General features: G+C 38.0%; 1 protein-coding gene across 1 annotated transcript in view; it reads right to left on the bottom strand.

Moving 5' to 3' along the window:
- Positions 1–205: 205 nt before the first annotated feature.
- The window catches only part of USP10 (ubiquitin specific peptidase 10), a 47,478-nt gene continuing 26,876 nt past the window's right edge, over positions 206–20,807 (bottom strand). Inside the window, exons 4-14 of the mRNA XM_066557616.1 lie at positions 19,527–20,552; positions 13,934–14,025; positions 12,334–12,443; positions 11,830–11,885; positions 10,549–10,652; positions 9,741–9,840; positions 7,179–7,359; positions 4,601–4,766; positions 2,808–2,952; positions 1,703–1,768; positions 206–523 (exon numbers count right to left, since the gene is read on the bottom strand). Coding sequence (XP_066413713.1) covers positions 336–523; positions 1,703–1,768; positions 2,808–2,952; positions 4,601–4,766; positions 7,179–7,359; positions 9,741–9,840; positions 10,549–10,652; positions 11,830–11,885; positions 12,334–12,443; positions 13,934–14,025; positions 19,527–20,552 — 2,234 coding nt within the window. The 3' untranslated portion in view covers positions 206–335. The remainder of the gene's footprint in view (positions 524–1,702; positions 1,769–2,807; positions 2,953–4,600; positions 4,767–7,178; positions 7,360–9,740; positions 9,841–10,548; positions 10,653–11,829; positions 11,886–12,333; positions 12,444–13,933; positions 14,026–19,526; positions 20,553–20,807) is intronic.

The raw sequence follows: 20,807 nt of genomic DNA, 5'->3' as shown, positions 1-20,807 counted from the left end.
GCAAATCCCCCTTTTTTTTATTATCTTAGGATTCAGCATTAACTCGGATGAACTTTATTTCTTTCTTTTTTCATATTTTTTGTGATTCACGAGGCATCCAACCGAGCGACTTCATTCTGCAAAGTCAAAAGTCAACACAAACCATGTTGTGCACAAACGGCAGCTTCCTTTAGCACTCTATCCCATAGTTGCAAGGGGGACAAAAAAAAAAAAAAAAAAAAAAGAATAAAAAGGGGGGGGGAAAAAAAAACAAACAAAAAAAAGATTCACTCAGAAGAGCATTTACAGGAGAAGAAGTGAGTGATGTTGGCGTTCTACGGGGCGGGGAGCGGGGCTCACAGCAGGTCCACCTGGCGGTAGTACAGGAGGTAGGCCGTGCGCTCCAGGGCCGCCTTCACCACCTGCGAGTGGTGGATGACCCTGACGGCCTGGTCGTCGATGCGCAGCCACCCGTTGAGGCCGATCTGGAACACGTCCGTGGTGTAGTGCCCGCCCGTGGCGCTGTTGCCGTGGTGGTACACAACTGTGGGGGCACACACGGGAGGGGGTGCTGTGATTTACCTCGGGTTCCCCCCCTGGTAATTCCCTCCACCTGTTCTTTCCCCACCCTGACCTCTGCCAAGTGCTGTCTGTCACTCCTGGAATTCCAGAAGGACATTGGGCCATCTACGTGTGAAAAATCTGTATTTTATCACTGGCTTTTTGCAAATATTAAAATCAGTATTATATGAGTTGTGTTAGAAAGTAATGCTGTATTAATTCTCTTAAGTAGTGTGTTAAACATAGATTTAGGTTATAACAAGATTATTTTAGTTGGTATTTTAGGTTAAAATACAAACTATGCTATGTAGGATACTTTTTTTCTAAAGAAAGGACTCGCACTGACACAGCAGTCACAGGACACCTAAATCTTTCAGAGAAAGAGAATTTATTGCTCCATTATCAGGAGAAACAAACTTCTTCCCACCTCTCTCAGGCAGAATGACACTGTTAGGATTATGAGGAAGAAGCTGATGATGACCAGACAGAATCCTGTGTTTGAATGGAGTTTATGCATCATGGATGAGGTGTATGAATATGCAACAGGCTGTTGTTTTTAAGGGTTAATCCTCTGTTAACGTGGGGCCTTTTTTGGGCTTGTGCTGCCCAGAAAAAGGGACCCGGACGTCAGTAACTCTTTGTTTCTATTGTCTCATACTGTCCTAATCCAAATTATTATACTCTAATTGTATTACTATTTTTATAACCATTTTATTACTATTAAACTTTTAAAATTTTAAAAACAAGCGATTGGCATTTTTCACAGATGTGTCCTTTGTCCCTTGAGACCTCCCCTCCTGTACCTGGTTGGTGGAATTCCTACCCCTTCCCTGCCCCTCTCCCCGGGGTTCAAAGGAGCAGCAACCACGTGGTTTGGGAATTCTGTTGGAGCTGGTGCTGGACTCAGAGGCCTCTGGGTCAGAATAAAGCTCTGGATCCAAACCCTCCATCAGAACTGACTCCTTTCCTTCACCATGGCCTTAAAGCTTCTCCACCAGGGGTAAACAAGAATTTCACACCCACAATTTAAAAGAAAACACTTAATGTAACCCAGTGTTTCTATAATTCCATATGCAGAATCTGCACTTGCAATAGAGGTAAAATACACACATAAAACCACACAGATAAATAAAACAATAAATAAAAGACACAGATAAAATACCTGCAAAGAGCCTGTAGGTTCTTTGGCCTTTGGAAATTTTACTTTTCACACCAGGAGATAGTAGCTCTAGAGGAGGAAAAACAGCCACACATTAGAAATTCCATTATCAAGAGGATCAATTATTTTTCAGAGAAATCAACACTATCACAAAGGAGAACATTTCATTGAAATTTCTTCTGCAGCCTTCAAAGAATGGTCATGGTTCTAATAACTGGTAATCAAGGGAGTGAATTTGCAGTTTTGCAATACTGTGGTTTATGAAAGGTTAAAAAATACCACCAAAAATGAAGGGAAAATAAGACATAGTAAAAAAATCAGACTATTCAATTTTCCCCTTTTCACTCCTGCTGTCAGAATGACAGCATCAATTGTCATTTTGAATCAGTCAATGAATGACAGAATCAATTTCAGATTCCAAGTCATGCTTACATTCCTAAAAGAAAATTGCCTGACAAGGTCCAGATCTCAGTTGAGATATGAGTATACACTGATTTTATTTATTCCTATTTGAGCTACTGGCTGGCTAATAGTCCATTTGTCAGCTCAACACAAAAGGCATTATTTTGGCAAGCTTCAGATGCTGGACAATTTCCAATCTTGAACTATTTAAAGTCAGTATCTCCTGGGATACCTGTTAAACAAAGGATCCTTGTTTAACCTCTGCACTATGCATTGTCTACCTTCAGGCTGCATTTTCAATAAAACACCAGTTTCCTTCCAACTGCCACTCGTTAATTAAAAAATTTGACACTTCTCTGAATTAAATTTGTGATAAAAATATCCAGTATTGGCAACAGTCTTGCACAGACAGGGACACAGATCCAAGAGGATCACTTCCCATGCTTGCCCTCAGCAGCCTATATCCCTACTCTATAAACCCACAAGAAGCTCTCATTTGGCCAACCCATTGCCTAGGAAGTGCCAAAGGCTTTAAGATCTTTCATCATAAAAAACCCCCACAAAATATTCACCCAAATGACCAAATTTTCATACAACGATGAGAACAAAATCTTGTGTGGGAGCAAATTAAAACACAGACACTTGTAGGAAATACAACATTCTCTTTCCCATGAGGAGAGGGGAATTCTGTTCCTAAACCTTTTACCTTTGCTGATTTCCAGATCAACAGTATATTCAATATTCTTGATCAGCTTCTGGCATCCTCCAGTCTTCTCATACACGAAGCGTTTGAGGTGTAAAACGAGAACAGGGGGCAGCTTTTCCAAGGTGAGTCTCCGACTGATCTCCACCTGAGAGCATTTGATTTCAGTATTAAAATTAATAGAATTTTAAATAGAAGCATTTAGTTTTAAATACACTAGCAGCAAACAAAACAAACTCCACATTTGTTATTTGTTATTATTGCAGTGTTAATTTATGATAAACACTTCATTGTGACTTAAAGCCCACTGGATCTTCAATCCTAATGTTGTTTCAAAGGAGAACTCAGGATATTCAAAGAGAAAATGTGGGTTATGACCAAACTTTTCTCTACCAAATAGTGATTTTTATATAATTATAACCAAACAATCCACAAAGTTTCTGCCTGGAAACCAGAAGCCAAGCTCAAAATTGTAGAACAAAAATGTTTTCCCTTCCTAGAAATGAGAACATGTAAATATTTCTCAAAATAATTGCTTAAGGTTTTTCCTCTATTTTTTCATTGAGAAAAATCTCCTTATTGGTAACTATGAGCATATTATTTTTCAATACATGGCTTGATTCTGCTAGAATCTACATATTGAATAGAAACTCCTGGGGAAAAAGAATTACCACTTCCCAAGGTTCTACAGATATGCAGAAATAAAAATATGTTCAGTATTTTTACTACAATTTTAATACAAAACCCAACTATTTCAATTTGAATTCCTTTTGAAAAAAAGATCTGGAAGACACTGTAGGTGCCTGTATTGCCATCCAAACTCTGAAATATCACAAAGCACTTAACTAATTTCTTCCAACCCAGCACTGGGTTGCCAGTCAAAAACTTTAAACCATTTGCAGAAAAAAACCAAAAAAAAAAAGGAAGGCAAGCAAAACAAGATCTTTGTAGTAAATCAAAATCAGCTTGCAAATGTTTTCTTCACATGGAAAACAACTGGAGAAATATATGTTCTGAATATTCAAGGTAAATAAATTTCTGCTATTCATCTTTAGCTTTCCAAGGGAAATGAACCTTTCTTTATCTAGTCTTGTTCTCACTTGAAGGATTTTGAAAAGGTACAGACAAGAATGTCAGAGGGAACACCTACAATTGCAGAGTTACCAAGAGTGAACATGGAATTCCCAGGTGACAATCCCTGCACACCAGAGACGCCTTTATTCCCACTCACCACAGGAAACAAGGCAAGGCCTTAGTGAGGGAAGTTTAATTATTATCCTCCAAAGTGCCAAACCAAAGGCATGCTTTTCTTTCTTGTAAGTACTTTTCTATTGCAGTTATTACTATCATGTATTATATGCAAAATATAAAGTATTTACTCTGAAGAGCTGCTCCTTTACTAACAGCATCTGGCAATCCCCAGGAATCAGTAAGTTCTGATATTGAACATAATATTATGTATCTTTACCATAGTTCAGCCTATTCATATTTATATTATTAATACTAAAAATAGTACATTAATAGTAATAATAATATTACTATAATATTGATATAGAGAATAGTATATTCTCCATTAAAATCCCCAATAAATTATTACATTAACTCAAATTCCAAGTATTTACAGGCCTGGCTTTGTTTTAGAGTTGACATCTCACTGCTCCAGGATACTGAAAAGGTTTGTACCTCTTATATTAAATCATGCTCCAACAACTCTTTGTAAAGCCAAAGCTCTATGAAAACCCTTTTAAACACAAAGTTTAGCAGCTGGCTGGGAGGAAGGGGTGAGCAGAACCCACCTCCTGCTTGGTTTTGGTGGTGTAGCCCTGCACAGACTCCCTTGCCACCAGGCTTTCCAAGGCATCCTGCACGGTGCGGATCTTGTCCGACTGGATGTCCAGCTGCAGGGTGAAGAAAAGCTGCAGCGTGGCAGACTCCTTGGAACTCTGCTGGTAAACTACAGATCTGTGGAGGAAAAAAAGGAATTAAAATGAAATAAAGAGTGGTTTTCAACCAGACAGAACCTTCAAGAAAGAATGAGTTACTTAAGTAACTTAATTTATATTTAATTCCAGGCAAGACATAAAAATATAAAGATTAAACATCAAGTTTTAACAGCTCGCCCCGATTTAAATGATTTTAACATCTACTAAGAATATTCTGAATGGGACTGTGACTGAACTGTTTTATTTATGCAAAGTTTAAAGAAAAAGACTGAAAATTTTGATAAGCATTTTAAAAAAATTCACCTCCTAGCTCTTTTTGTTAGTTTAATTTTCCAACAGCTCTTCACAAGTGCAAAGTGCCAGTGCTTATCTGTGTTGTACTGTAGAAATCACAGCTGATTCCAGATTCTCCAATAAAAATACACCATTTTTTCAGTCACTTCTCTAAGACTAATTTTATAGTGATTTTAAAGTGTTTGCTTAAATCTTGCCATAGGAAATACAAACTATGCTCCACTGAGGTCTGGCAGTTCATTTTCTTCCCATCATTTTCTGCATTCAGACTTTGTCCATGTATATAAATTATTCTGTTGTTATATATTGAAAGCAGAATTATAATTAACACAGCTCTGACCCATTTGGGCGTGCTGGAATATTTCCAAGTCAGGAAGGAAATGTTAATATTCAGGTTAATTTTAATGTTCAGGATAATCAAAAGAGCCCTTTTAACTCAGGCAAAGCCCTGAAGCACCAACACAAAGCTAGTGCAGCTAAATATTGGCAAATATATAACCTTTAGAGGGAGAGAATGCATGAACAGCAGCACCTTTGTTTTAAAAAACAGAAATTATATTGTAACACCTCTTCAGGATATTTTCTTCACAAGAAATGCAGAAATTGATTTGATAGCAAAACCTTCACTGGACTATCATTTCTCTGTAACCATGCCCCTAATGAGAATAATTACAAATCTCAGCTGGACATGGGAAAATGCATCATTTTCAATGAAAAATTACTCAAGCACTGCAAGAATTCCCAGGAAAACTTTGTACTTTCCCACTTAAGCCTCATGTTGCTTAGAAAGGCTTTATAGGCTGGGGTTTTTAAGTAATTAAGCCTAATCAGACATTTAATAGACTCAAGCCTCTCAAGGACAGCCTAAAAACTCCCAAGCCTGAAGTTTCCCCAGACAGAAGATGCCAATTTAAATCATCTTTTCCTCACTGCTTTTCCCATTGGATTTTTCCAGTTTCTGAAGCTTTCATTTAGTGGAATTCTACTGGCAGTTTTATATTCAGTCCTTCCTATCTCCACCCCTGAGGATGAAGCTTTCCCACATCCCAGGGGATGCTGCTTCTGTGGTGAGCTGTGCCCTGGTGTGAAGGATAAATAAAGTGGATGTGGTGCCAGCAGATGTTGGATTGGATCCTGTGGTTCTGCTGCTCAGTGCAAGGTTTTCCCTTTTTCCAGCATTACTTTTGCTTTATTTCATTTTTTTTGTGGACTTGTACAGAAAACTGCCATCATGTCAGTGTTTTTAATATAAAAACTGATGGAATTATGTAGATATCTAAACAATTGTGACAAATTCTGGTAAATACACCTGGGGTATCAACAGCACCTTGGATATGTGAACCATTGATGCAGGACTCCATCAATACCTACAAACATCTGTCTGCCAAATTCTATGGAAAATATCATTTTATTTACCAGCTGTCTGGCTCAAAACCCAGAAGAATAAATAATTTCAGAGTATTTCCAAGGCAGAAGGCACTAGCCCACATTATTCACACTTCTAAACTCAATATCTGGCAACACAGAGAGTCAAACACCAGCAATTAAGTGTCTGTCTCCAATTTAAAAATAATTCTTCAAGTCTAGCAGTTTTGTTTTGCTGTATGTTTTTAGCAAGTGTTTGCTTTCATTTTAAATTATACATTTCTCCAAACAAGTCAGGAGACTTCCTTTCCAAAAAATATTAACATTCTCCTTTCTGCCTTTGTCTGGTATCAGACCTGCAGAGAAGTGATATGTCACATTCTTTTCATTCCAGTAACATCTTGTAGCAATTTACATTTTTCCAGACATTTCTTTACTATTACTATTCTCAGCTTTCTCTGAGAAACATGAAGGGCCTAAATAACCTAAAATTCACAGTTTTATCTTTTAGTTCATTGTTTTGCTGTCAAAGATTCAACTCTGTCAATCTCATTCTCTCTCAGTATCCTTATTTATAACATGAGATGAGACTCCTCAGAGGTCATAAAAATTAGACAGCTCTAAAACGCTTTGGAAATTCTTAAGATATTCCAAACTCCTTTTCCACGTGCAATTCAGGGCTTGGGATCTCCCAACAGTCAGTTCATTTAAGACATTTTAAAAGATTCAACCACTGCAAGTCCAAAAAAACTTGTAGGAATAAGTACAGTACCTTATGTGACCACCAAAAATGTCAGTGATTGGAGTCTGGACAAAGTCAGCCTGGCGAGTGACCGAGGATTTGTTGCGGGGTCCCACCTGCTCCCACTCATCCTCGCTGCCCTCCCCCTGCTCCTCCTGCTCCTCCTCCTTGGGGACACTCTGAGCCTCGGGGCCGTTGGACACCGACACCTCTGCGACGACATGGGGAGAACACAGAGTCACGCACAGGGACAAATACACATCCAGACACATAAAGGACGTGAAAGGCAAAAAGCCAATAGAAATAATTTTTTTTTGAGGAGAAAATGTTTTCAAAAATCAAAAAAAAATCCCCCCAAAAATTCTATAAAAATCTCCTCAAAATTCTATAAAGATCCCCCAAAAACTCCCTAAAAATCCCCCAAAAATCCCATTAAAAAAATCTCAATAAATCCCATTAAAATTTAAAAAATGCCCAAAAATCCCTAAAAAAATCACCTGAAATTTTTTTTAATTACCAAAAAATCTCCCAAAAATTGCTAAAAAAATCACTAAAAAAATCCCAAGAAGTTCCCAAAAAATCCCTTTAAAATTCCCTAAAAACTCCCAATAAATCCCATAAAAAATCTCAATAAATCCCATTAAAAATTCCAAAAATCCCTAAAAAATCCCCTAAAATTTTTTAATTACCAAAAAATCTCCCAAAAAAATTGCTACAAAAAATCACTAAAAAATCCCAAAAAGTCCCCAAAAAATCCCTTTAAAATTCCCAAAAAACTCCCAATAAATCCCCAAAAATCCCCAATAAATCCCATAAAAAATCTCAATAAATCCCATTAAAAATCTCCTAAAAATTTATAATTACCAAAAAATCTCCCAAAAAAATTGCTAAAAAAAAATCACTAAAAATTCCCCAAAAACTCCCAATAAATCCCCAAAAATCCCCAATAAATCCCATAAAAAATCTCAATAAATCCCATAAAAAATTCCAAAAATCCCTAAAAAAATTCCCTAAAATTTTTTAATTACCAAAAAGTCTCCCAAAAATTGCAAAAAAATCACTAAAAAATCCCAAGAAGTCCCCAAAAAATCCCTTTAAAATTCCCAAAAAACTCCCAATAAATCCCCAAAAATCCCCAATAAATCCCATAAAAAAAATCTCAATAAATCCCATTAAAAATCCCCTAAAAATTTATAATTACCAAAAAATCTCCAAAAAAAATTGCTACAAAAAATCACTAAAAAATCCCAAGTTCCCAAAAAATCCCCTAAAAATTCCCAAAAAACTCCCAATAAATCCCCAAAAATCCCCAATAAATCCCATAAAAAATCTCAATAAATCCCATAAAAAATCCCAAAAATCCCTAAAAAAATCCCCTAAAAATTTTTAATTACCAAAAATTCTCCCAAAAATTGCTAAAAAACATCATAAAAAAATCCCCAAAAGTTCCCAAAAAATCCTCTAAAAATTCCCCCAAAAATCCCCAAAAAATCCCTAAATAATTCTCAGTAAATCCCATACAAAACTCCAAAAAATCACATAATCATTTTAATTTTAAAAACATTATTTTTTTAATTTAAAAAAGAACAAGCATATTCCGGGTTTGCTCCCTGCATGACACATCCATGTGTTAACAGAAGGCAGCTCACTGATGACTGTATGTAAATAGCAAAGTTTGACATATTTTTAGTAGTAAATTCATGGGGTAGAAAATTAGAAAGTCAAGTGTTATTCTGGCAACAGAATTATGCCATTATTAAATACAACTCCTTTTCTGCACAGGTATTTTACAGGGAACCCAAGGCTTAGCAAATATTTTCCCAGCCTGTACCAAATTCAGGTTATAAACTGCACACAGCTGAGGAACAAAATATGGTATGACTTTATATCCTAAAAAATTTACCCTGCTAAAGAGAAGCTGGGTAACTGGTGATCTGAATTCTTACTTGGCTATGGCTTGCAGGATTTTATTTGTAAAGGGGGTCAAGCTAAAGCCTCTATAAACTAAAATGACATTTTACTCTGCATACAAATTCTAGTAATTCTTTCAAAGTAAATTGTCCTCCAACTTTGTCAGGAAGAATTTTCATATCATTTACTATGTTGGTTTATATTAGATAGAAAAAGAGAGATATTAACAGTTGGTTTATAGGTCAGTGAAAAAGACACTGATGCACTGTTGAACTCCCATGGAGTCAAAAACCACTGACACTGCATGTGTAATAAATGACAAACAAGACTGATAACTAGAGTTAGCCCCAAGTAATGCTCAGCTGGGCTCAGAAAAATGTGTAATATGAAGTTTTGTTGTTTAGAAGAACAGGGATGTGACTTACAATTCAGAGTATTGCCAGAACCATGATGCCTTTCCAGAAAGCCAGTAACTCTTCAGATCATTCAGAAACTGGGCAGAATGGACTCACTGTGTCCAGATTTGACCAAAGTATTATTTGCTTATGTCCCAGTCCTCTATAACATGGCATTCTGTCCCTACCTCAACCTCCACTTCAAGCATTACTCTGTATTATGGAATCATCACACAGAACCAGTATTTGAAATGAATTGTTTGCTATTAAAAAAAAATCCACTAACTTTCATTATGTGGAGAGAGAAGTTTCTTGAGGGTCAGCATTTCTTCATGTAGTCCATTGAGGATAAATCCCAAGTATTCTTCAGCATCCTCTTGCCTGCCCTGAACAAAATATTTTTTCCAATTAATCCTATGATATCATCATGGTTTCCTTTTAACAGAAGGTTCATGACACTGAATAAATGCAGCATTCTCCTATTAACTTAGCAAATACTCAGTCTCAAGTTATGTCAAATAAAGCTTAAATTTTATTATAAGACAAACTCTTTTTTAACCAGTTAAGCCCAAACTGTGCTAAGCAGCATCAGCTCCACAATGGCTACAAGAATTCTGCATTTTTCTCAATACAAATTCCATTTAATGTGTGAGTTGGAATTTTTTTCTCCCCATTTCTTTTACAACCACTATTAAAAGTTACTGTCAAGCCAAGGCCAAATCAAAGGATGGTTTGAATTATTATCTTTTCTTTATATTGAAATTAAACCTGACCTTAATCAGTCTTAGCTGAATTCCTCATAAAAATGAACAACTGCTCATTTCTTAAATGTAAATCATTGGTAGCTCCATTATAACAAAGAGATGTTCCATTCCAACAGTAATTTTTCCATTATTCTGACATATCAAACTGCCAAACCTGTAATTAAGATTTTCCTATAATTCAGGTCCCAAGACAGTTGAGCCTCATTACCATGAAGTCTCAATGAGCTGATTTTAGTGGCATTTGAGCAGAGCCTGAGGTTTTTGGCAGAGTTTTAAGGACTGGGACTGCCCTGCAATGCAGTGGCACAAGTCAAGGATTTGAAGTCTCACCTTTTCTGACAGACTTGACTTTATAACTGTCAAGAGCCTGTAAATGTAGGTTGGTTCAAAGGCAGCTCCTGGTCGGATGTCTCTCACGATTTTATCACCTAAAGCTGCAAGGTGAAAGAGAATTCATGGAAGTAATAATAAATAAAAGGGATTTTTTACATTATACCTTAAGAGTCTCTTCACAAATCACTGGTTTTGGAGTCCAGCACTTTTTTTACTAATGGTTTAATTGTAATTTGGGGTTTTGAGCCCAGAAGTTATAAGACACAACTCTTATTGCTTTAAAACAAATCACCCTGCATAAACTCACTGCTAGTCAGGAAAAGTTCTAAGAAGACTAACAAGAATATCAACAGCCATCATAAAAAACCAACACTTTTAGTGCTATTTGCATTTTTGCATTTCTTTTGTACTCGAAGAACACATCCTTAAACCCTCTGTGTGTCTGCATTTCTAACAGATCACTTTTGCTCACTGCAGAATAAAAACCCCAAGAACAGCCTGACAAAATGTTCCACTAATGGCAATACAAGGCCTCAGAACTGTACTTGAAAACTACACAAGAAAATGACCTACAAGTAAAAAGAGTTGCATAAGCCAGTAAGATTTGTTTCACAGAAAGAAACCACAGAAATGTCTGAACTGTTTGGAAATCACTGGAACAACCAGCTCCTCCTGATATTTCCTTATCCTGTTACATAAAGAATAGTTTCAGGAATGTGCTTGTTTCTACAAGTTTGCAATACAACAGACTTGGCTTAAAATGAAGATTAAACAACTGAAACCTTTAAGATCATTTATTTGCATCCAAAAATATGCTATTCCTCACTCCATAATCACCACTGAGCCTAAATATGTATAAATAAATATGTATTAGGAGAAATCAGATATGTCTGAAGTTTTCCCACTGGAATCAGAAGCCAGGATAATATTCCTGCAGGCAATCTCCAAGTGCTTAAGGGACCTGTTATGGGCCCATTTTGCTCCAAATCAGTGAGTGTTCAGGATTTAAGGAGCAGAACTGAGCAATCTGATAAACCAACAGTTGGAACTATGGAAGGAAGGAAGTGGAGGAAAATATAGGGAATATCAATTAATTTTCTTAGAAGGCATCTTCACAATTAAGTGAACCTTCAACAAAAACTGCTCTTATTGCACTTCTACACTTGGTCCACCAAATAGAAGGAAAAAATCCAAGGTGCAACACCTCCTCCCATGCAGATCTTTACCCCAAAGGCTTCTCCCCATCACTTTCTGCTTTGTGCCCCTGCTCCCACTCACCTTGCTTTGCTTTAGGAGGTACAGGCATATTAGTGAACTCATTCATTAAACGAACACTGAAACAGAAGGGAAGCAACTGGACATGAGCAGCAATTTAACACTTAGAAGAACAAATAATAAAATTAGAACATTGTCACTCTGACTGCCAGAACAAAACAAAATCAAAGAATATCACAGAAATTTGGGTGAAGTTCAGACATAAAAATCCACCTGAGCATTGCAGTGAAACCCAGGTTTTGGGCTGGTCCTTGCACCTCCCACAGTTCATTTTTGGCACATTAAACACTACACAAAACTAATATTCCCAAGGCAACAGGAATTATCTTCCTTGACAATCCAAGCACTTGTCAAACACCAAGTTCATTATAAAAGAATGTCACCCAAAAACACATGAAAAACTTCTGGCCACATATAAGCTTCTATCAACAGCCATTGTTGTTAGGTGGTTCTGAATGAGTTCAGCCAGATCCCAGAGTTTGATTCCTTTTTTCCCAAGCTACTTACAAACTGTCTAGCATTGGTGTGGAGGTGCACGGCCTCTGCGATTTGGAATACATTGGAATGGACTTCATTAAATGATACATTGGAGGGCAAGCAACCAAGGCTTGCAGGGTCTATGCAGTGGCATTAAGGAAATATGCAGAAAATTACATCTGTGCATTAACCAAATATTCAGTTATATGCAAAACAATAAAAATGCAGCTCTGTTTTCACTATGAAGTAGATCAGTCCAAGAATTTAACTGGAAAAGAGGATGAAGCTTTATCACAACATACAGAAGTTGTAAGAGAAAAACCCCAGCATCTTGTAACATGCAGTGATTTCAGTGACATTTTAATCATGAAAAAAACTTTAATTCATGGGTAAGGAAACATTTCATCCAGAAGCAGGAGAGGAAAAGAACTTTCATAGGAAAGACTTCAGAGAATTAACCATTTGAAAATTGGCAGGAGATAACCTGGAACACATTTGCTGAGAAGAATGGAAGAAACCAGCTGAAACTTAAAGGTGCTGAGTCACCCCTGCAACCAAAGCAAAACCTGCTGAGATGTGAGACATTCTGCACTGCAAAGGGTCAGGAGCAACCTGGAAAACTCCAGATAAGCTGGAAGAATAATACTCTAAAAAACATCATAATTTGGTGACAGCAGTGAACAGAAGAAATGCACTAAAAAACTGGAGGGAAAGGGAAATGACAAAATAAGGCATCCATCTCAACAGCTGAAGAGAGATTAATCTGATCCCCTACAATGTGCAAAAACTGAGTAACAAATTCCAGTGCAAAATTTCTAGATTGAAAAAATGGGAGCTAAGATATATAGTGTATATAACCAGATGAGTGCAGAACTGGCTATGGAAGATAAAAGCTTTATTTAAGGCACAGTTGTTGGCCTAGAAATAGTTTATTAGGATCTGCCATGATCAGCCTTGAAATTGGTGTTAACATTTTTCACTAGCAGTACCAACACTGGAACTATCTCGAGTGCAGTCATGGGAGACAATTTTTCTTCATGATTAATATTTTTATTAATATCATAATATACCATAGAGGGAAGGTGCTTTCTGTTCCTCGGGGTAGAAGTTATTTTTGCAGGGGAATCCAACTCCAATTCATTAAGAACAAGCTCATCTTCCATATGGAAGACTGTAGTGGAATTAATTTAAATTAAATGCTGCTTTACACAGATGAGACAACAGTGACAACCTGCTCAGCACAAACCCAAATGATCCACTTAAAACTGCAAAACAAAGCCCAAGTGTAAGAATAGTTACTTCAAGTGCAAAAGAGAAATAACCATTTAAATGGATGCACAGAATCAAGGAGAAACACTGCTAGAAATCACAAGGGTTTCAGTCAGGAGAAGTTACACTTCTGAGATATTGTGAAACAGGTAACAAACTGCAAACAGGATTGCAGGGGAACCCTGCACACCAGGTTCAATGACCCAAAATCCCTCTGGATTTCATTTTAACCACAGGAGCAGGATCTGGGAAAAAAAGCCCACTTTTATAAAATACTTACCAGAACAATCCAAAAAAACTCTGACAGATATAATATAAAAATATCAACTTAAGAGCATTAATTTTTCCCAGGGAAGGATACAGCATTGATGTAGCACCAGTTTCCTTTGTTGATCAGCCCTCGGGGTTGCAAAGACACTGGTTTATGTATTAGTCTTACATTTTCCAGTATTTCTGCAGAATGAGAAACAGTAAATTGAGCATCAGCAAAACTCTCATGGCCATCAAACAAATATCTGCTGCAGCATTACACAGTAATTCAAATCAATGAAGGAGATTCCCAGAACCTCCAGCAGATGATTTCCACTCCATTTACCCACTTGTCACACTCCAAACCAGACCAGGTTTTTCTTCCACCAAAGATGCTGGGATTGAGAGCAGGAGATGCTGATACAAAACTGATCACTGTCATTCCAAAGCAAGACCTATTGATTTGGGTGTTTGTTTTCCTAAAGCCAGATATTTTATTTATATTGCTACACAGATACATACACAGATATAAAATGCCATAGCTGGAATCACTTGTCACCAGTTTTATGAAGTATTTCCCACATTTTTCTGCTTTGAAGCAGTCTCAGTTCAGAAGTTTCACCATCCACTATCTCACAACAAAATCATCTCGGTGCAAACACACAGACTGACGTGCTCTGCTCTTCAGAACACACAGTTTTATTTAACACTTCCAAATCTAAGAGATAACAGCCTTACATAATGTAATTCCTACTCTTTCCTGCTTTCAAAACCCAAGTTGAAAACTTAGAAACCACTGCACATTAGTCTGTCCCAGTTATGAAACCAAGAACAACAAAAGGAGCTTTTCCAGGAATCCTGACCTGTTATTTAGAAACCTAAATAAGAACTGTTCAAGGAAAATATTGGAGCTCATATACTTTAAACTTGCAAAATAAGGTGTATACAAGACAAAATACAAACTGCAAGTAAATATAGCAATTGTGTACCAGTGGGGTTATTTTTTTTTATAATAAATGTGAGGGGCTCTAAAGCTCTTACAAGCTATAAACTGCAAGATTTTGAGCTGTTCACTATAGGACTAAAAAGATAAAATAACATGATGTAGGTACAAAAGCAGAGGTACAAAGCTGAAAGCAAGCAGAGATGGCAGAACTACAAACAAAATCCACATCCTTCTACTGCCAAGCTATCTCCCTATCTATAAGATCATATTTCCTGCAGATAATATCAGTTCTAAGCAATCAAAATTGACAAAAAACAAGAAGAATGTTTAATTCAGTTGTCTATTACATAAAGAACGTGCCACCTGAAAGAGCAGACAGCAAAGAAATGTAAAATGGAAGATGAGGTAGCACAGATGCAGAGCAAGATTCTTTTCTAGTGAAGGCTAAAATATGTTATTAAATTACTGCTAAAGAACTTCAGCATGTATTGTCAGAGCAGCAACATTTGAACTGTGCTCACACACAATACTTCTGTTAACATAATGAATCATTGTTGAAAATAAGGGTAAAAGTAACAGAAAAACTTTCTCATTTTTGTGTCTATCAATAACTTTTTACATTAACTGTTCCCCATTTTTGCATCATGCTCAATACAGATATTAAGAGGACCTTTAGCATCCTCTTGTGGTCACAAAGCTGCTCTGTGAACAGGCTCCAGTGCAATTCCTGGGAGTTTTGCTTCTCTTAACAAAGACCTGGGTTTGTGTACAGAATTACATCCAACAGCACATTTCCAGCTCACATCTAACACACAGTAACCAAAGAACTTTTACAAGTGTACCAGAAGAAAAACAGACTTACGACCGTGAGAAAAATTTAAAATTTCAAAACCTGTTGGAAAGCTCATGTCACCACCCAGGAAACTTATTTCTTTTAGAGGCTACTGATTTGTGAAATGAGGAAATGTTTCGATATTTCATTGGGTTTTGTTATTACAATTACCTCTCAATTTGTTTTTAACAAGGTAATTTTCTAAACAAGCCAAGTCCAGAGTTTAAGGCAAGAGGAGCCCCATGGATATGGTGTCCATGCTGAAGAGACAAAGGTGGTTACAAGTCAGGAACTGAACTCTTGGCTTCAGGCCCTGATTTAGAGAATATTGTCTCTGTCACTCTGACCTTTCCTCAAATCTGGACAAGGCCTAAAAGATCCCAGGACAACATTGCTGGATGACCCTAAACAAAAACATTTCTGTAAGAATGCAGTTTGAATGTACAAAAGGCTGCATTTCTGAGATTATAAAACCCCCAGATCCTGGATGCCTCCACAACTTCTTGCTCTAGCATGTACCTACCTTTACAATGAGAAAGAAATCTTCTAATATATATTGGAACACCTTTCTTGCAATCTGAATTAATTTAATCACTTCTTTACTTCTTTAATTTAATTTCTTCACTTCTTTACGAATCACCATCTTCTTTATGAATTTGTTTTGTAAATTTAGATTTACAACCACGGTCGTGCCAACAATATCATCTGAGTCAAATTAACTCTGAATATTTCATGTTTGCCTACATGGTTTTTAAATCTTATTTCCAATTTTGCTGCTGCACCATGAAATTCTCCTGAATTACCAAGAAGTAATGTCCAAAGACTCCATTGCACCAAGTCCTCCACAGCAGAATTAGTTATTTTCCAGGTTTTTCATGGGAATTGGTATTAACACACACTGGGGAAAAGAAGCTTTGTCTTCTTCAGCTGTACTAAAGACACTCATCAATTCCCTAACCTTGTTTCCTAACCCTGTTTCTCCAATACATCTACCATTAGTTCTTCACATTGTACTCTCATTTGGTTTCTGTTCTGGTACCTTCCATACTTGCATTTATTGGATTCCCTTCCTCCTAATTTAAAATCATTCCAGATTTAGTCAGATCTTAAAAGTTTCTGTTCTTTCATTCAGCTGAAATCCTGCCTGCTGTAAACTGATTTTATGGCACTCCATCACCCACAGTGAAAACACTGCAAGAAAACACAATTCAGAAAATTGTTTTAGATTCTCTCAATGCAATTTTTCCTAAGATCACCAAAGAAGAGTTGTAAGACTACTCAGAGAATTGATATTTTTTCCAATCACTTATTTCCTCAGCTTGTTTTCAACACTACATAAGGCTTTATTAATTATCAGGTTATAATTGTAGGGGACCAGCTGTGAAGTGTGGCAAGCAAAGCCCTGAAGAGTCATATTTTTACCCATATAATTTATGACCTTACTATCCCTTAGATATTCATTATTAAAATGTTTGTCCTAGCATCTTAATTAGGCTGTGGTGCATAATTACTACACTGGTCCCTTTGTACACATACGAGTGCAGCACCTGCACAGCAGATACATCTTGGACACTTGCTAAAATTGCCTCTTCTGTATTTGTTTGCCACCAACATTAACATGACATTTGTCTGTTCTATTTATTTTCTAGTCCTGATCATCTCCTTACCTTATGCAGCTTCTGTCTTTGAGACTAAAGGAACCACAGATCTCTGCAGGCTGAATTAAGCAGCATGAAATTATCTTCAGGGTGCCTGTGAATCATTAACCTCCCTTGTAATAACTGCTGAAATTGAAGTACAAACCAACAATTTGTCTCTGGAAAAACAACTTCTTTTCTTGTGTGCTGAGCACCTGTTCTAAATAAAACCTGTGCAGAAGGACCTTGGCACTCCAGCACTGGGTTGGTTTGTTAATTTTGCCTGCTAACTCAAGATACTTCAGGTGTAGAGTTTACCTGTGTCCAGCACCCCATGGAACTTGTGGGCAAAAATTCATTCCCATTGGCACGAGCTGAAGCTGCTGAATGCCCAAAAAACCCAACAGGGAAACAAGGAATACACCTGATAAACACACAGAGCCTCACACAGTGGAGATCACTGAGGCAGGAGATTTAAAATCAAATATCTACAGAAGAGGGCAAATGATGTGTCTGGAAAGCATGAACTGAAGTTCTTGTAACACATTTTTGAGTGTGGGAGGATGAACAAAGCACTCAGGTACCTGTTTTCCAAACAGGACAGAGAACATTCAAGTACATAGAAAGAAAATAAAGAAAACCACCTTTTTCCACAGAGCAAAGCACTGATCACATGGCATTCAGATCTCCAAGTAAACATTTTACACCAAAATCAACAGTATCTGAATTACAGGAATTGCAGCAGTAACTCCTACCTAAATCAGCTACAATGAGCAGATGAATTCCATTTATCTATATTCAGATTATTCCTCTGCCCAAAGAGCAAGCAAATAGTGAAGGTGCAGAAGAAAACTGGGTAAAAGTTACACTTGTGTTTTACTACAGTGAAGACAGAATAAAAAGCTCTGCTCCCACCTGGTGGCAAAAAATAGTACAGAAACAGTGAAAGTCTAAAAGTTAACTTACAGCTGGAACAACTTGGACAAGAGAAAAAACCTTTTCCATTTATGGCAAGCAATCCTAGCTTTATGATGGTCACAAAAGAGTTTGAAGATAAAAATCTTTACCAATTGATAGCTTGAAATTTTAAGACAACATTCTCCATATGGTTCATACAGACTGTAATCACCTGCTTATATATATATATATATATATATATATATATATATATATATATATATATAGTTTTAATACAGTGTTTTTGACACCTAAGTGGAAAATACACTGAAATATAAATTATTCTGACAGCTTTTCTCTCAACAGACAACCCTGAGTAATGAAACCATTGCTGAGTAAGGAGGGCAGGAGAGGCAGCATTCAATTCTGGGCACTCTGAACATCATCTCCAGGTCAGCTTCTGTTCAGAGTGGAAACCTGACTTGAAGCTGCCACTTTCAAAACAGCATTGTACCTGTAAATTAGCTTGTAGCATAAACAGCAGGACTCTGCACAATGCCATCTCACACACTGACCACTTCACAGATTTAAAATAATTACTTTGGTTCCAACAGTGGTGAGTCAGTGACACAAAATGCACCCAAGCTGGGAGAACTTCACCATTTCTGGCTGAGTCTGCACAACCAGCCTCCTGCAGTTCCTAGCATTTCCCATCAAGAGCACAAATATGACAGGACCAAGAGTCAAAGCTTTTGTATCACTCATTCCCTGATGTCCCCTCTGGACAGCTCCTTTGGGTTATTCTTGAACTGGGAACAGCTAGCATTGGTTATGGATAAAGCAATACTGATTATAATGGCTAAATTGGAAGGACAGACCACTCAAGAAGCGTATTAGTAAATATGGGATTTCCTGAATTGAAATTTCTGAAGCAAGACCTATGTAGCCATTACACTTCAACTGCTGTTTAGTGCCCAGGAATTTCAGCTGCTTTGGTATAAATACAGTAACACTGTTCTTCTAATGGAATACTACAAAATTGTAAACACTGGATAATGTAACACACCATTTTCTGAACAAACCTAACATATTCTCCTTTTTGTAACAGCACACAGCCCATTTGAAAGCACAGATCACTTCCACAGACTGTTTGACAAGTTGTTTGACAAGCAGCAATAGTTTCCCTGTACCTGGGATAATGACACGGCAATGCCTGCTTGGAATGTTTACTCAGGGGGATACAATCTGGTTAATTCAAATGACATCCTCCATGCAGTGTTTGAACAGCCAGCTCATTAGCAGAGGAATGTTCTCTATCAATAGTGCACACTCCTGCTTACAAGCAGAGCTAATACCCTTGCAGTGTAACATCCACTCGTGTGTATAACTATACCTGCAATCTTTATGGCTACGGGATCCTCTGAAACTGGAACAGGTCCCTCTTTGACTTCAACCTGTTTTTCAGGGACCAGAGGAGATGTGGCAGGAGGGGTATACTTAGTCTCAACATAGACCACAGATGTGGAAGCAGAGGGCTTGGAATTGTGAAAAAGACTAGCCCACGACTTTGCAGGCTGATTAACAGGGACTGATCCTGCAAGCGGGACCGTTGCCTCAGTAGTAGGTGAAGCTTCCTCAGGCTTAGCTTGGTCTGAGTCAGTGCTTTCCACAGTGTGCAATTCTACCCCATTGGCAGCTGTGTCCTCACCAGAGGATTCAAGTGTTTGTCCATTAGTAACGCCAAGAGTTTCAGTAGTATCAGTACCAGCATAAGCCTGTACAACAGCTGTCCTTAGGGGGCTCTCTCTGACGGCCTCCGGGGGGAGGCAGAACTGTTCCGAATGAGCGAGGCGGCAAACCTCGGCCTGCCTGCCAGTCCTGCCGGGGGCTGCGGCTCCGGGGCCGGGCTCGGCACACGCAGCTCCGGCCAGGAAATCCACGGAGCTGCCGGGGCTGCTGCAAGTCCTCGGCGTGGCCAGCGAGGGGAGGTCTCCTGCGAGCTCCGCGTCCTCCGCGCTCAGGCTGTTGAGTCCCGCGGCCGAGGCGTGGCCGTTCACCAGCGCCTCCGGGGCAGCCATGCCGTCAGGGACATCTTCCAAGTAACTGTAGTATCCAGGGGGTCTTTTTTTCTTCTTTTTCCGCTCCCTCTGCCCCAGGCCCCCAGCCAAGGCGTCGTTTTCGGCGTTGGAGCCGCTGTCCAGAGCCAGGGTGGGGTCACTGAACTGGCAGTCAATGGAGTTGTAGTTTGTGTCGCCGAGAGCATCGTCTGGGCTTTTCTGAGCGGGTGCACAGCTGAGAATGAATTCTGGAGCCTGAGGATTCAGAGTACTCGAGATGCTGTAGTCGGTGTTATTCAGGACAGATGACTGAGTCTCGATAACTTCATTGACACCAAATTCTATTCTCTGATACTCCTCCCCTGGACAAGAGAAAGCAAATCTCAGTTAGAGAATCCCATTGAATCAAAAAGCTGCAAAAGCAAGAAAAACACTCTCCTATTTTCCTGTAATGAGAAAACAAAGTATGCACCCCAAACAAAAGGAATTCTCATTCTCAACCATGATAACTTTCAAAAGATCATTTTCTTAAAGATAGCAGAGCGTGATTCAGGTTTTCTTAACCAGAGTTATGTAATTTCCAAATCACTACACAATCCTGCACATAATCCCAACTA

This window comes from Molothrus aeneus, chromosome 11, assembly GCF_037042795.1.
Source record: "Molothrus aeneus isolate 106 chromosome 11, BPBGC_Maene_1.0, whole genome shotgun sequence".
NCBI classification, from domain to species: Eukaryota; Metazoa; Chordata; class Aves; order Passeriformes; family Icteridae; genus Molothrus; species Molothrus aeneus.
The sequence above is the reverse complement of the archived record's forward strand: the minus strand, read 5'-3'. Positions and strand labels throughout refer to the sequence as shown.